The sequence below is a fragment of the Ziziphus jujuba genome, chromosome 6 (genome assembly GCF_031755915.1).
Source record: "Ziziphus jujuba cultivar Dongzao chromosome 6, ASM3175591v1".
Taxonomy (NCBI): Eukaryota; Viridiplantae; Streptophyta; class Magnoliopsida; order Rosales; family Rhamnaceae; genus Ziziphus; species Ziziphus jujuba.
In genome coordinates, this window is record NC_083384.1 from 29,088,657 (window position 1) to 29,103,177 (window position 14,521).

The window sequence follows — 14,521 nt, forward strand, 5'->3', positions numbered from 1 at the left end:
CTTTATTGATGATAGCATGAAATATTGCTATGTGTACTTGCTTAAGAGCAAGGATGAGGCTATAGAGAAATTTATTCTCTATAAAACGGAAGTTGAAAATCAACTCACCCGAAAAATTAAAGTAATCAGAAGTGATCGTGGTGGAGAGTATGTGACTCCATTTGGAGAGTATTGTGCTCAACATGGCATAATACATGAAGTTACTCCACCATACTCGCCACAATCAAATGGTGTGGCTAAACGGAAAAATAGAACTTAAAAAGAAATGATGAATGCAATGTTGATAAGTTCTGGAGTACCTCAGAACTTGTGGGGGGAAGCCGTTTTGTCGCAAACGATCTTTTAAATAAGGTGCCCTAAAAAGACCAAGTAAAGACACCCTATGAATTATGGAAAGGAAGACAACCTTCCTATAATTACTTACGAGTGTGGGGTGTCTAGCTAAAGTTGTAGTACCCACTCCGAAGAAAGTGAAGATAGGTCCTAAAACAGTTGATTGCATTTTTATAGGATACGCACAAAATAGTAGTGCATATCGGTTTCTTGTGTATAGGTCAGAAATTCCTGATATACACAAAAATACGATTATGGAATCGAGAAATGTATCATTTTTCGAACATATTTTTCCTTATAAAGTGGAAGAAGGACAGAGTTCGTCGAAATGAACTTATGATACTATCGATGAAGATAATCATGATAGTGATCAAGAACAAGAAACTGATGTTGAGACAGAGGTTGCACTTAGATGTAGCAAGATAGTAAGAATGGAAAAATCCTATGGTCCGGATTTTCTTACGTATATGCTAGAAAGTGAACCTCAAAGCTTCCAAGAGGCTATAAATTCTTCTGAAGGGAATTTATGGAAAGAATTTGTGAAAAGTGAGATAGATTCTATTTTATAAAATCACACTTAGGAGTTAGTAGATCTTCCTCCAGGTTGTAAACCTTTAGGTTACAAATGGATTTTTAAAAGGAAGATGAAAGCAGATGGAACTATAAGCAAATACAAGGCAAGGCTTGTAATTAAAGGATACAAGCAACAAGAAGGTTTTGATTACTTTGACACTTATTCTCCAGTAACGAGAATAAATTCCATAAGGATGGTACTAGCGATTGCTACACTGCGAGATCTAGAAGTATATCAAATGGATGTGAAAATAGCATTTCTTAATGGAGATCTAGATGAAGAGATCTACATGGAGCAACCCGAGGGTTTCTCCGCTCCAGGACAAGAAAAGAAAATCTGTAGATTGGTGAAGTCCTTGTATGGATTTAAATAAGCTCCAAAGCAATGGCATAAAAAATTTGATAATGCCATGCTAAGTGATGGATTTAAGATAAATAAGTGTGACAAGTGTATCTATGCAAAGGATACAGAGAATGGATATGTCATTCTTTGTTTGTATGTAGATGATATACTCATTGTGGGTAGTGACGACCATATGATCCGAACTACGAAAGCCATGTTAAATTCTAAATTTCATATGAAAGACATGAGACTTACTGATGTAATTTTAGGAATAAAAATCATAAAAACTTCGAATAGAATCATTCTTAGTCAAATGCATTATGTGGATAAAATATTGGCTAAGTTTAGTAAAGACAATACTAATATAGCCAAAACACCCATAGATGTGAGTTTACACTTATCCAAGAATAACGGAGATAGTGTATCTCAAGTCGATTATGCAAGGGTGATTGGAAGTCTGATGAAAGGAGATAGTGTATCTCAAGTCGAGTATGCAAGGGTAATTGGAAGTCTGATGTACTTAATGAATTGTACAAGACCAGATTTAGCTTACGCTATAAGTAGACTAAGTAGATACACGAGTAATCCAAATGATGATCATTGGAAAGGAATCGTTAGAGTATTAAGATACTTACGATATACTCATGAATATCGACTGCACTATACGAGATATCCATTTGTATCAGAAGGATACAGTGATGCAAATTGGATATCAGATATCAAGGATTCAAAATCCACTAGCGGTTATGTATTTACATTAGTGGGTGCAGCCGTAACATGAAAATCCTTTAAACAAACAATAATAGCTCGATCCACGATGGAATCTGAGTTCATCGCATTAGATAAATGTGGTGAAGATGCCGAATGGCTACGCCAATTTTTGGAAGACATTCCAAGGTGGCCTAAACCTATGCCAGCAATAAGTATATATTGCGATAGTTAATCTGCTATTGGCAGGGCGCAAAATATTATGTATAATGGAAAGTCTAGATATATTCATCGTAGACATAATTCTATTAGACAACTAATCTCAACTGGAGTTATCTCGATAAACTATGTAAAGTCAAAAGATAACATTGCGGATCCGCTAACCAAAGGATTAAATAGAGAATTAGTTGAAAAATCATCGAGAGGAATGTGATTAAAGCCCGTGAGTAAAGTTGATACGATGGAAACCCAACCTAATTGACTGGAGATCCTAAGATCCAGGTTCAATAGGACAACGCAATTGTAAAGACTAGTATGTTTCACTGTGGGGGTTAATCCTCTGCCTATTTCTATGAGGAAACAGTGATAGAAAGAGGTTAAACATAAAGTATGCTTTTAATGATTCCTATAAGTGTGCGTATAGTAATCTTTGCATAGTGATGCTGATTACATTGGAAAAGGAATCACCTATGTGAGAGAGAAGAGTGGCCGCTTCAAAGGAGAATTATTAAGGGCACAATTCTCTGAAAACTCTCACAGAACCAAGCAGGTGTTCAAGGCCAAAATGAACACAACGGTGAGAACTGAAGTGTACTAGGAAGAATTCTGTGTGAATTATGTTGTCATTTACACAAATGACGAAATGGTTTAAAGATATCGCATCTGCCATTAGTCAGTAAAGAAGATATAGTCTCACAAGGGAACGTTCAAAGAGTAATATCGACCTATCCTATGCAGGTTCCAACTGCAGAACTTTACCAGTAGAGTCTTACATAGTAGTTAAATCATTCATGGGGGATTGTAACGTTTGCAATGTTTTTTTGATTTTGAATGATTTTGAATTAATGGACTTTAATGGGCCTTTATGTGCATTATTTGTGGCCTTTTAACTTTTCAAACGTGGGTTTTGACTTGATGGATGAATTTTTAGTAAAAAACAAGTTTTTGGAATAATAATTCCCAACGGGAGAATCAAAGGGAAAGACGAAAAAGAGAAAAATTAGTTTTGTGCACATTTTGGTTAGTGAGTGTGGTAAAGATCAGGTACTCTGAAAGTTCGAGGGAAATCCAGATGGTGTTTTGTCTGAGATTTCGAATTCGTTGTATTCTGGGAGACTGCCGTCGAAAAACACCAGCACCGATGGGACGGGAATAGTCTTAAGAACACTGTGGTACCACACAGGAATCGGACCAATATTTCAACAAGCAGATCAAATCTAGAAAAATACAGATTCCCAATCTTTTTTATTTATTTATTTTATTTGATCTTTTTTTTTGTATTTTTTTTTTGTATCTTCATTCCACATATATATTCATATATATCTATATTTTTAATAACATTCTTTGCAATAGGAAACTGGATACTTCAAAGACACGAAAGAAAGAGTATTTTTTTAATATATTATTTTTTAAAAAAAATTTCTCTGCAAATATATGTAAAATGGCTCATAGAAGTTGTCACAGAAATTCATTTTCATACCACAAAAACAAGTAATCCAATGTCAAAATAAGAAGAAAGACAAGAGGAAGAGAGAACTTCTACAAACACCATTCATTTGAAGCTACGTGCAGTGGTATCTGCATAGCTCACACATTTATTCTTCAAAGCCTGAAACTAAAAAGGATTACAAAATTCACCAATATATATACATGAAAAATCCATCAAAATACTATTCAAAACAAACTATTTTTATTTTCCCTCGGTGAGTGTCAAAAAAATTTCGTTTAGAAATTACCTTACAATTGTTAACTTATTAGTTTATAAATTACCACTAAAATACTACAAAATGCATGTTGTAAACAGAGTGTATTAACACCTTTTAGTTAATATGCAAAAAAGAAAAAAAGGAAAAAAGAAAAGTTGAAATAGACTTACATTAGCATGGGCGGAATATGATTTGATTTGCTTATTCCTTATCCATCAGAGCCAACAATGATTTCATAAGTAGCAACAAAGCATGTCTTGAAGTTGTAGCACATAATTGTTCTGTTTTTCTCGGTTCCTCAATATCCAGTTGCTCTGTATCTACAAAACAGTCAAATACGCTTGGGTTTCTTAGAATGTGATTCATCATCGTCTTCTTCCTCAAGCGAGCCAACAGCTTCACTTCCACTTGATTCACAACATTCATTGAAGCTTCTCTTATTCTTTCTTTCAGTTTCTGCATCACATCTCTCCATGTCTTGTTTGTATACAAACCAAACCCCAAACTTCTTAATCTCGCCATACTTACTTCCTAAGTTGCTCAGCTTCGAAACGAAACGTCCAATCTGCTCATAATAAGCAAGACAGACATGGAAAGAAGCCTCAGTACTACAAGTAGTGGGCCAATCTAGTCCATCCATTTCTTGGCCAGATTCCGAAGATTGTCTTTTTACATACCATATGAGCACGTGATTTGAACTAAACTGGTTAAACATGGAGGACAAAGTACAATTATGATATTTGTAAAGACTACCATCGTCGATGGTTTTGAACTTCAGTGTACAACTAGTAATTAACATTCTATTTTTGTCAATTTTATTCCAATGAAAAACAATGCAGAAAGCCAAAGCCAAGAAGTCGTCATTATTCCAATATGGAGGAAGCATAATATTATTGATTGAAGTCCCACAAGTCTGATGGTTGAACCACTTTGGAATTTCATCTCCCGGATAGCAAAAGTTATGATAAAGCGTGTCCTGTTTCATGAACATAGGAGATTAATCAACTTGCTCAAAAATTATAAACCATCTCAGCAAACGAAGAGAAACAGATATACATACACTTCCAAATTTTATACTAGCCAGAATTTGAATTACTACACGATCAGCTATCATGGTGTTGTGTGTATTCCTATCCAATTTTTCACATCCATAAAAATCAATATAATCAGTATAAACAAAGATATCGGACAGATGGTCCAATAGTGGGGCGGCACTCCAGTTTGAAATGTTCTCCAGTGACGTGCAGCCACTTGCAGACAAGAACTTTCATAGCGATTGAAGCTCCGGTAAATATTTCAGTCTCTCACAATTATTCACATACAAAACATGCAAAGATGGTGGAAGGGAAGGCAATTTTTGAAGTTTTGAACAGAAGCCAAGCTTTATCGCCTTAAGGTTCCTTAAATTACATAGACCGTTGGGGAGAAACTCAAGATCCTTGCAACCACTTGTATCTAAATTTATTAGGGATACTAGATTTACAATGGACTCTGGTAACTCTTTAATCCCTGAGTAAGATAACTGAAGAAATCTTAAGCGTTTCATGGGCTCCAAGATTTCTGGAAACGTTTTCAGTTTCTCACAACCACATAGATTTAATGATTCAAGAGATTTCAAATGACAAATGCTTGACGGAAGACTTTTAAATTTTCTGCAAAAAGACAATTTTAGTTGCACAAGACCCGAGAGATCCCCAATTGATGGTGGCACTGTCTCTATAGCTGTGTGACATAAAAGTAAACATCTTAAATCGGGTGCAAACTTTTGGGAAATGTGACCCTGAGATGAGTAGAGACATAAATTGCCTGTAAAACTTTGGATGCAACTTTTGAGATATGTGAAATTCTTCCAAAGATTCTTTATGCCTCCTAACCTTGCAACATCCAAGTATCCCTGTGTACTTTTTGATATATCATCAAGATCTCTGAGTTTGGAGCAACCATTCAAATTTAGATAAGTAAGCTTCTCAAGATTTGGACGAGATGAAAGCACATGAACCAAGCTTTTACAGCCTTCAAGATTTAAACTTTCCAGATTTGGAGAATGTGGATCTGGTAGTTCAGTAAGCAACTGGGAATAACTAAGATCGATCCTCCTTAACATTGGAAGAGACTGTAACAAAAGGAGAAGAAGGGATTATAGTTAATTAGTTTGCAAGTTCATATATATTATAGTAGAACATATTAAGCATACCTTAACTTCATGATGATTCCAAAGTTTTTGTACATGGCTGCCATGCAGTATCAGTTCAACTAGATTTTCAGGAGAAAACTTTGATGGCAAAGATTTTAAAGGGTATAAATCCCACTGAAGATATGATAGCTTATCAGAAAGATAAGAGCCAAAACCTTGAGGAAGGTAAAGTTTGAACTTCTTGTTATGAATATTGTCAGAAAGACGAGAACCAAGACCTTGGGGAAGGTACAGTTTGAACTTCTTTTCACAATAAATTTTGAGAATTCGTAGATTATATATCTCTGAGAAGGCTGCACGGCACACTTTTATATCTATACTAATTTTAGACATGTTGAATGAGATGCCTTCAACACCTGCGGTACCCTGACAGTCAAATGAACACCAACATAGATAAGAATACCATATAATTAAGGATATCTACTAAGAACTCTTATGTAACCTGATAATTTTGTTTCTTGGAAATGATTTTGCATTTAAGGTTTCTTTTATAAGAAGATATCAGTCATTTTTAAAAGAAATCAATAGTGCAGTAGCACTTACAGTATTTCTTTCCAAGACATGGCAAACATCATTAACATCCCACACTCGACTACGTTTACCAGGTTCTCTGTGTTCGTCATGAACAATTGTCTGACCCACTTGCCGTAGTAAATCATGCATCCAGAGCTCGTTGTTTTCACAACTTTCAATTAAAGATTTTTCAATAAGAACAGTTAGTCCAATTTTCACAAAGGAGTCACCTGCATCTAACATCTTTTCTGCATCTTCTCTAGTAAAAGACTGATTAATTAGACATGCAATGTCAAGAAATAGATTTTGCTCCCCTTTATCTAATCCCTCATAACTGATTCTAAGCACATCTAGGATGTCCTTGTTGGGAATGATTTTCAATTTATTTAATGCACTTTCCCATTCATCTGTGCTTTTGGAGTGAAGGAAAGAACCCAACACTTTAAGAGCCAATGGATGTCCATCAGCGTAGCGTGTCGCATGGTTTACCAGCATTTCATAATCTTTTGAAGGAGAACTTTTTCCAAAAGCATGCAAATTGAACAGCTCTAAAGATTCTTTATGATTTAACCCTGCAAGCTTGTAAATATCATTAGCTTCTTTTTCAATTAGCACTTGCTTGTTTTTAGTTGTGACAATGATTATACTCCCAGGTGCAAAGTGGTCGATTTTACTCCCAGATGCGAAGCGGTCATATGGTCCAACTATATCATCTAACTGCTTTGAACTATCCACATCATCTAGAACAATGAGCACTTTTAAGCGGCAGAGTTTGCCATGAATAAAAGATGATCCTACAAATGGGGTATCCATACTCAAAATAGATTCATCCCTTAATAAGTCAGATAGAAGTTTCTTTCTCATATAATTTCGCCCATGTCTTAAATATTCTTCCCTAACATTCCAAAGAAAGCAACAACTTTCAAATTGAAAATATGACAATCTTTGAAATACAGCACTAGCAAGGGTTGTCTTGCCAATACCTGCCATGCCCCAAACACCTATAATGCGAACATCTTTTGCGCCGATGCATAATTTTGATTCAATTTCCTAAACCTTTTTTTCAATTCCAATGTGTTGCCCATTCATATGCACATTTGATGAAGGATATCTAAACAATTTCTTTGAAATGTCTTCAACAATTTTTTGAACTAATTTGTTTTCGGGCCTACAAAATAATCCAAAAAAATATAATTATTAGAAAAATAGAACTGACATACATTAATTTATATAAAGTGTCTTAGGTGAAAAAAAAAAAAATGGAGCAACATTAGTAAAATATTTATTTATTATTTGAATTACAAAATTTATATATTTTCATTGCAGTTCTTACCTATTTAGAATGAAAACGTAGTTTTATTTTTTTTATCGACTGCATTTTATTATATTTTAATATCTTTATCATTTGAAAATGGAATTATCAATTTTCTCTTATTTTTTCATTCATTTAGAGAAATTTAGTTAAACGATCTTAGAATAGAGAAGTTACCTGAATTCCCTTGAATCCAACCCAGAAAGATTAGACGCTTCTGTCAAAGCAGCCCTCCACTGATGCACCTTCTCCATTCTGTCTCTGAAACGTTCTTCAAGGTCAGCAAGTGAAACTCCATAACTCCCCGACTGCTTTTGTACAACTGATGGATCTATGTAGTAAAAGATTGGAATAACAATCTGTTCTCTTGTTTTCTTGCATTCAAGGATTTGCACAAGTTCATCCAAACACCATGTGGACGAAGCGTAGTTTTCAGAGAAAATAATCACTGAAATCTTGGATTCTTCGATGGCTTTACTAAGTGTTGGTGAAATTTTATCCCCTCTCTCGAGCTCGTGATCCATGAAAGTTGAGATGTGCTTTGCTGATAGAGCTGCATAAAGATAGCTAGCGAATGTATTGCGTGTGTCCTCACCTCTGAAATTGAGAAAAACATCGTACTTTTCTTGAAAAGAAAGAGAAGAAGAAGCCATGCTTTGTATAACCAGCCACAAGTTAAAGAAAAATATTCATTGGAAAATTAAACCTTAATCAGAAACTCTCTCTTCAGTGAAGAAGGGTAGAGATAGAGTTAATTAGAAAATAGTTACACTTTAGTATAAACTAGCTAGATTAATCGGAGAAAATATAGTTAAGCTTACCCTTAGATTTAGCATTAGCTAGCAGACAAACTTTTACTGCTTTAATGACTCGGTTATTCTTGCACCTGGAAATTAAGCTCCGACAACCAGACCCGGGGGGGGGGGGGGAGGAGAGGATGGTGGTGTTATACCAACTGTTACGGAATTGGGAGAAAAAACAAGTAGCAACGGAAACAAAGAAAGCGAAGAACAAACACACAATTTACGTGGAAACCCTTGACGGGAAAAACCACGTGTAGGGAGAAGCAAATCCAATATCGAAAAATTGGTACAAAGGTGAGCAAAATTGCGCGATATCCTAAAACCCCAATTACAGCCGAAAAACCCCAAAAGCATTAAAATATATATTGTACGGAAGACACCTTAAAATTGAACAGGTCCGTACCGCGGGGGTGCTGCTCCCGCACCCCCGTCGGGCTCAGTGGTGGGCTACGGTCTCGGGCCTATCGGCCTGAGACCTCCGCTTCCACCACAGAGCCCCAAATTTTTCTCCAAAATTAGTTTCACCAAATGGGTCGCACCGCGAGCTTTTCGGGTCGGGTCAACAAGAATTCGGGTCACTAACTCTAACAATCTCCACCTTGACACGAATTCCATATAAGGAATGAAAAAAAAAAAACATACAAAACTCCAATCTTCAATAAAAGTTGCCATCCTCTTCCACAAAAGCCCCTAAAGGCAAAGCTCAACAACAAACACCAACCAAGTCCAAGCAATGCTCAAACTTGGCTACTGGAAGTGCCTTGGTCATCATGTCAGCAGGATTATCATGAGTACTCACCTTGCTGACAACAATATCTCCATGAGCAATAACATCACGTACAAAATGATACCGAACATCTATATGTTTTGTCCTCTCGTGAAACATCTGATCCTTAGTGAGATAGATAGCACTCTGACTATCACAATTGATGACCGTACTCTCCTGCTCAGAGCTCAACTCACCTATCAATGCCCTTAACCAAATAGCTTCTTTCACCGCTTCAGCTATAGCCATATATTCAGCTTCTGTAGTTGATAGTGCAACTGTTGCTTGCAAAACAAACTTCCAACTGATAGAAGTATCTCCAAGAGTAAATACATAACCAGTAGTGGACCTCCTTCTATCAAGGTCCCCAGTAAAATCTGCATCAACATATCCACTTACACCCTCCTTACTTCCACCAAACTCTAAACAAGTGTTAGTAGTGCCTCTCAAGTACCTTAGAATCCACTTGACAGCTTGCCAGTGTTGTTTGCCAGGATTAGCCATATACCGGCTCATAACACTAACAGCATGTGCAATGTCAGGACGGGTACACACCATAGCATACATCAAACTACCAACAACACTAGAATAAGGAACATGTGACATATACTCAATATCTCTATCCAACTGTGGTGACATATCAGCAGACAATCTAAAATGAGTAGCTAATGGAGTACTTACAGGTTTAGCGTTCTTCATTCCAAAACGCTCCAGAACTTTCTCAACAAAAGATCTTTGAGTTAAGAAAAGTTTACCTGCAGATCTATCTCTCTCAATCTCCATACCAAGAATCTTCTTTGCCGCTCCTAAATCTTTCATCTCAAACTCACCACTCAATTCTGCTTTCAATCTGTTGATATCGGATTTCTTCTTGGCCACTATCAGCATATCATCAACATAAAGCAACAAATAGATAAATGAGCCATCTTCCAACTTCCTAAAATACACACAGCTATCATATTGGCTTCTAGAATAGCCATGGCTAACCATAAACCCATCAAACCGCTTGTACCACTGACGAGGGGATTGCTTTAAACCATACAAGGACCTTTTCAACAAACACACATGATCCTCTTTTCCTTCAAACTCGAAACCTTCAGGTTGCTGCATATAAATTGCCTCCTCAAGCTCACCATGCAAGAAAGCGGTCTTCACATCTAGTTGCTCCAACTCTAAATCATGCATAGCAACTAGCGCTAACAAAGCACGAATAGAAGTATGTTTAACGACAGGGGAAAATATATCATTAAAATCAACTCCCTGTACCTGTGAATACCCCTTCGCTACTAAACGTGCTTTATACCTCGCATCTTCAACACCAGGAATGCCTTCTTTCTTTTTGTAGACCCACTTGCATCCCACAATCTTCTTACCCTTTGGAGGTAATGCCAACTCCCAAGTGTGGTTCTTATGAAGTGACTCCACCTTTTCCTGCATAGCAATTAACCACTTTGCAGAATCCTCACATGAAATGGCTTCATAATAGTTGCAAGGATCACTGGGACTCTCGATCTCCTATGCTGCAACACAAGCAAAAGTGACATAGTCAGCTAAACTAGAGGGCTTCTTGATCTCCCTGCGAGGTCTATCCTTGGCAATCGAATGCTCCTGCACCTCCTCAATTCTCTCTTCTTCCACATGAGTGGGTGCCTCAAATGGGCCTGAAACTGAACCATTCTGTGAAGTACTTACTTCCTCCACCCTAAACTCCACCTGCTTTGGTGCACTGTCTGAAACAACGAGCTCCTTTTTCGGATGCAGCATTGTCATCTCATCAAACACAACATCCCTGCTAATCACAACCTTAGATGACTTTGGATCAGGAAGCCAAACTCTATATCCTTTTACACCTTGCGGGTAACCAAGAAATATGTCCTTCTTCGATCTAGGCTCAAGCTTACCATCATTAACATGAACATAGGCAGGGCATCCAAACACCTTCAAATCTAAATAATTAGCAGGTTTTCCGGACCATACCTCTTTAGGAGTCTTGCAATTGATTGCTGCCGATGGAGAACGATTCACCAAGTAGCAAGCTGTAGCAGCTGCTTCTGCCCAAAAGTCCTGTGCTAACCCAGAATTCGACAGCATGCATCGGACTTTCTCCATAAGAGTTCTGTTCATCCGCTCAGCCACACCATTTTGCTGCGGAGTTCCTCTAATTGTGAGATGTCTAACAATCCCTTCGTTTCTACAAAACTCATTGAAAACACCATCACAGAACTCCAATCCATTATCTATACGAAAGCGCTTCACCCTTCTTTCCGTCTGCTTCTCTACCAAAGCTTTCCATTGCTTGAAGATAGCAAATACGTCATTCTTGTGCTTCAAAAAATATACCTAGACCTTCCTGGAGAAATCATCAATGAAGGTCAACATATATCTGCCACCACCCTTAGAAGCAGTAAGTGCGGGTCCCCAAAGATCTAAATGAATGTAGTCTAGAGTACCTTTGGTTTTGTGAATTCCAGTACTGAAGCTAACTCTCTTCTGCTTCCCAAACACACAATGTTCACAAAACTCCAACTTCGAGATACTCCGATCACCAAGCAAACTCCGTTTGCTCAACATCGCCAAACTTTTCTCACTCATATGGCCCAATCTCATATGCCACAAACGAGTAACATCCGAATTTGACATGGACACTGAAACAGCAGCCGACCCCATTACCACAGAACCCTGTAGCCTGTATAATGTACCAACCAGGCTAGCTTTCATCACCACCAAAGCACCCTTCAGAACCCTCAAAACTCCACCTCCACCAGAAAAAAAACAACCAGATTTGTCCAAAGCAGATAAAGAAATTAAATTTTTAGACATATCTGGAACGTGACGTACCTCAGATAGTGTTCTGATAATTCCATCATGCATCTTCACCCTTACAGTTCCAATGCCGATGACACAGCAAGGATGATCATCTCCCATCAGCACAACACCTTTATCCACTGGAACATAAGAAGAGAACCAATCCCTGTGGAGACAGATGTGAAACGAACAGGCTGAATCCAAAATCCATCCCTACTTGCCCGAACTATCCTTAGTCACTGAATAAACATCTCCATCTTCAATTTCCTCATGTGCGACACTGGCTTCGGCATGTTCCTTACCCTTTTCATTATTTTTATTCTGAAGCTTACGACATTCAGTTTTGATGTGCCCTTTTTTCTTACAGTAGTGACAAATAAGGTTTCTGAACCTTGACTTCGATCTTGGCCGACTACCACCATTGTTATTTTGATCTCTAGATGATGTTCTACCTCTAACAATCAAACCCTCTCCTCCGGAACTCCCAAAGTTATTGTTATCCGAACTGCTGGTCAACTCCTTATCAAACAACTCCTTAGAATACAAAGAAGCTTTCACGTCCTCCCATTTTAGGGTTTTATTACTGTAAATCAAAGTCTCCCTAAAATTTTTATACGACGGAGGTAAGGAACGCAGTAGCATTAGGGCCTGATCTTCATCATCATATTTAATGTCCATGTTCGCCAGATCCAACAAAATAGTAAAAAAGTCATCTATGTGTGTTTTAATAGATGTACCTTCAACCATAGAAAGGGTGTATAGACGGTGCTTCGCAATCAGTTTCGTTGTGAGATTCTTTGTGATGTACAAAGATTCCAACTTGTCCCATAAGTCCTTTGTTGTCTTCTGATCAAGGACCTCCCTCAAAACTTCATTGGACAAGCATAGCTGAATGGTGGATAGGGCACGCTCATCAACCTTGGCTTTCTTTTCGGCATCCCACAAAGACGGCATCTGCTCCTTGCCAACCAACGCCTTGTGTAAACCGTTCTGTGTCAAAATCGCCTTCATCTTGACTTGCCACATGGAGAAACTCATGTTGCGCTCAAATTTCTCAATGTCGAACTTTGTTGCCATGATCGAAAAAAAAAAAAATTCCCAAATAGATCGACGCGTCTCTGATACCACTTGTTACGGAATTGGGAGAAAAAACAAATAGCAACGGAAACAAAGAAAGCGAAGAACAAATACACAATTTACGTGGAAACCCTTGACGGGAAAAACCACCGGCAGGGAGAAGCAAATCAAATATCGAAAAATTGGTACAAAGGTGAGCAAAATTGCGCGATATCCTAAAACCCCAATTACAGCCGAAAAACCCCAAAAGCATCAAAATATATATTGTACGGAAGACACCTTAAAATTGAACAGGTCCGTACCGCGGGGGCGCTGCTCCCGCACCCCCGTCGGGCTCAGTGGTGGGCTACGGTCTCAGGCCTATCGGCCCGAGACCTCCGCTTCCACCACAGAGCCCTAAATTTTTCTCCAAAATTAGTTTCACCAAATGGGTCGCATCGCGAGCTTTTCGGGTCGGGTCAACAAGAATTCGGGTCACTAACTCTAACACCAACTTTTCCCCTTATTTTCCAATGCGTTTTGACTTTTTGCAAAAGATTCTCTTCCTTTTTCCCTTTTGCTATTGTGGACCTAAAGTACACGGCTTAAGCTAAGATTATCTAAATTTATATATATTGAAAAAGGTCAATAAGATCACTGTATTTCTTTTTCAGAGATTGAGAATGGCGGAGTATTTTGGAAGTAGTAGAAAGGAAGTGGATGGTACTAATTGTATAAGTTCACTAAAATCTCTCCTATATTCCACCTAATTGAACGGCTCCTCAAGAGACAGATGAAAAAGCAACTCAAAATGATGAGCTGTTTAAGTTATTATCTCATTATTTTTGTAAGATTTGAACTTTTTATATAAGTTCTATTAGGATCGAAGTAGAACGCTATCTAGACAACTAGTTTTTGATACCATATTAACTTATCATCAGCTTGAAAAATTTAAACTCCTAAGAAATGACCCAGATTATGTAGGCTAGCTATTACACACAGTGGCAAGTGGTAATTAATAATTTTATGTTAGCATGATCGTGTTGATGGATGTGGTGTGTCATTGTCACCTGTGTTTCCTTCTATTTCATGCACTTTCTCCATTACTCAAATATATATGTAAAATCTTTAATTGAAAAATCAGATTTTGATCATAGAAATGGCTGTGCAGAATTTTGATGATCTCAAGT

General features: G+C 37.6%; 2 protein-coding genes across 2 annotated transcripts; both read right to left on the bottom strand.

Annotated features, from left to right (window-relative positions):
* Positions 1–4,213: 4,213 nt before the first annotated feature.
* On the bottom strand, positions 4,214–7,579 carry LOC132799368 (disease resistance protein RUN1-like). The gene is made up of 5 exons (XM_060817949.1): positions 6,620–7,579; positions 6,077–6,442; positions 5,205–5,995; positions 4,943–5,012; positions 4,214–4,858 (listed from the first exon to the last, which is right to left on the bottom strand). Exons 1-5 carry the CDS (start codon positions 7,577–7,579, stop codon positions 4,214–4,216), a joined length of 2,832 nt encoding a protein of 943 aa, XP_060673932.1.
* On the bottom strand, positions 6,646–8,837 carry LOC125418282 (disease resistance protein RLM3-like). Its single transcript, XM_060818549.1, has 2 exons — positions 8,079–8,837; positions 6,646–7,757 (listed from the first exon to the last, which is right to left on the bottom strand). Exons 1-2 carry the CDS (start codon positions 8,552–8,554, stop codon positions 7,640–7,642), a joined length of 594 nt encoding a protein of 197 aa, XP_060674532.1. The 5' UTR covers positions 8,555–8,837; the 3' UTR covers positions 6,646–7,639.
* Between the last annotated feature and the right edge of the window lie 5,684 nt (positions 8,838–14,521).

Excerpts from the sequence above, each read along its gene's own strand:
- LOC132799368 (XM_060817949.1), bottom strand. The coding sequence starts at position 7,579 with ATGGCAGGTATTGGCAAGACAACCCTTGCTAGTGCTGTATTTCAAAGA. Across the intron at positions 5,996-6,076 it reads GGAATCATCATGAAGTTAAG|TCTCTTCCAATGTTAAGGAG; the intron begins GTATGCTTAATA and ends CTTTTGTTACAG. Across the intron at positions 5,013-5,204 it reads CCACCATCTTTGCATGTTTT|GAATACACACAACACCATGA; the intron begins GTATGTGAATAA and ends AAAATTGGATAG.
- LOC125418282 (XM_060818549.1), bottom strand. The coding sequence starts at position 8,554 with ATGGCTTCTTCTTCTCTTTCTTTTCAAGAAAAGTACGATGTTTTTCTC. Across the intron at positions 7,758-8,078 it reads TTGGATTCAAGGGAATTCAG|GCCCGAAAACAAATTAGTTC; the intron begins GTAACTTCTCTA and ends ATTATTTTGTAG.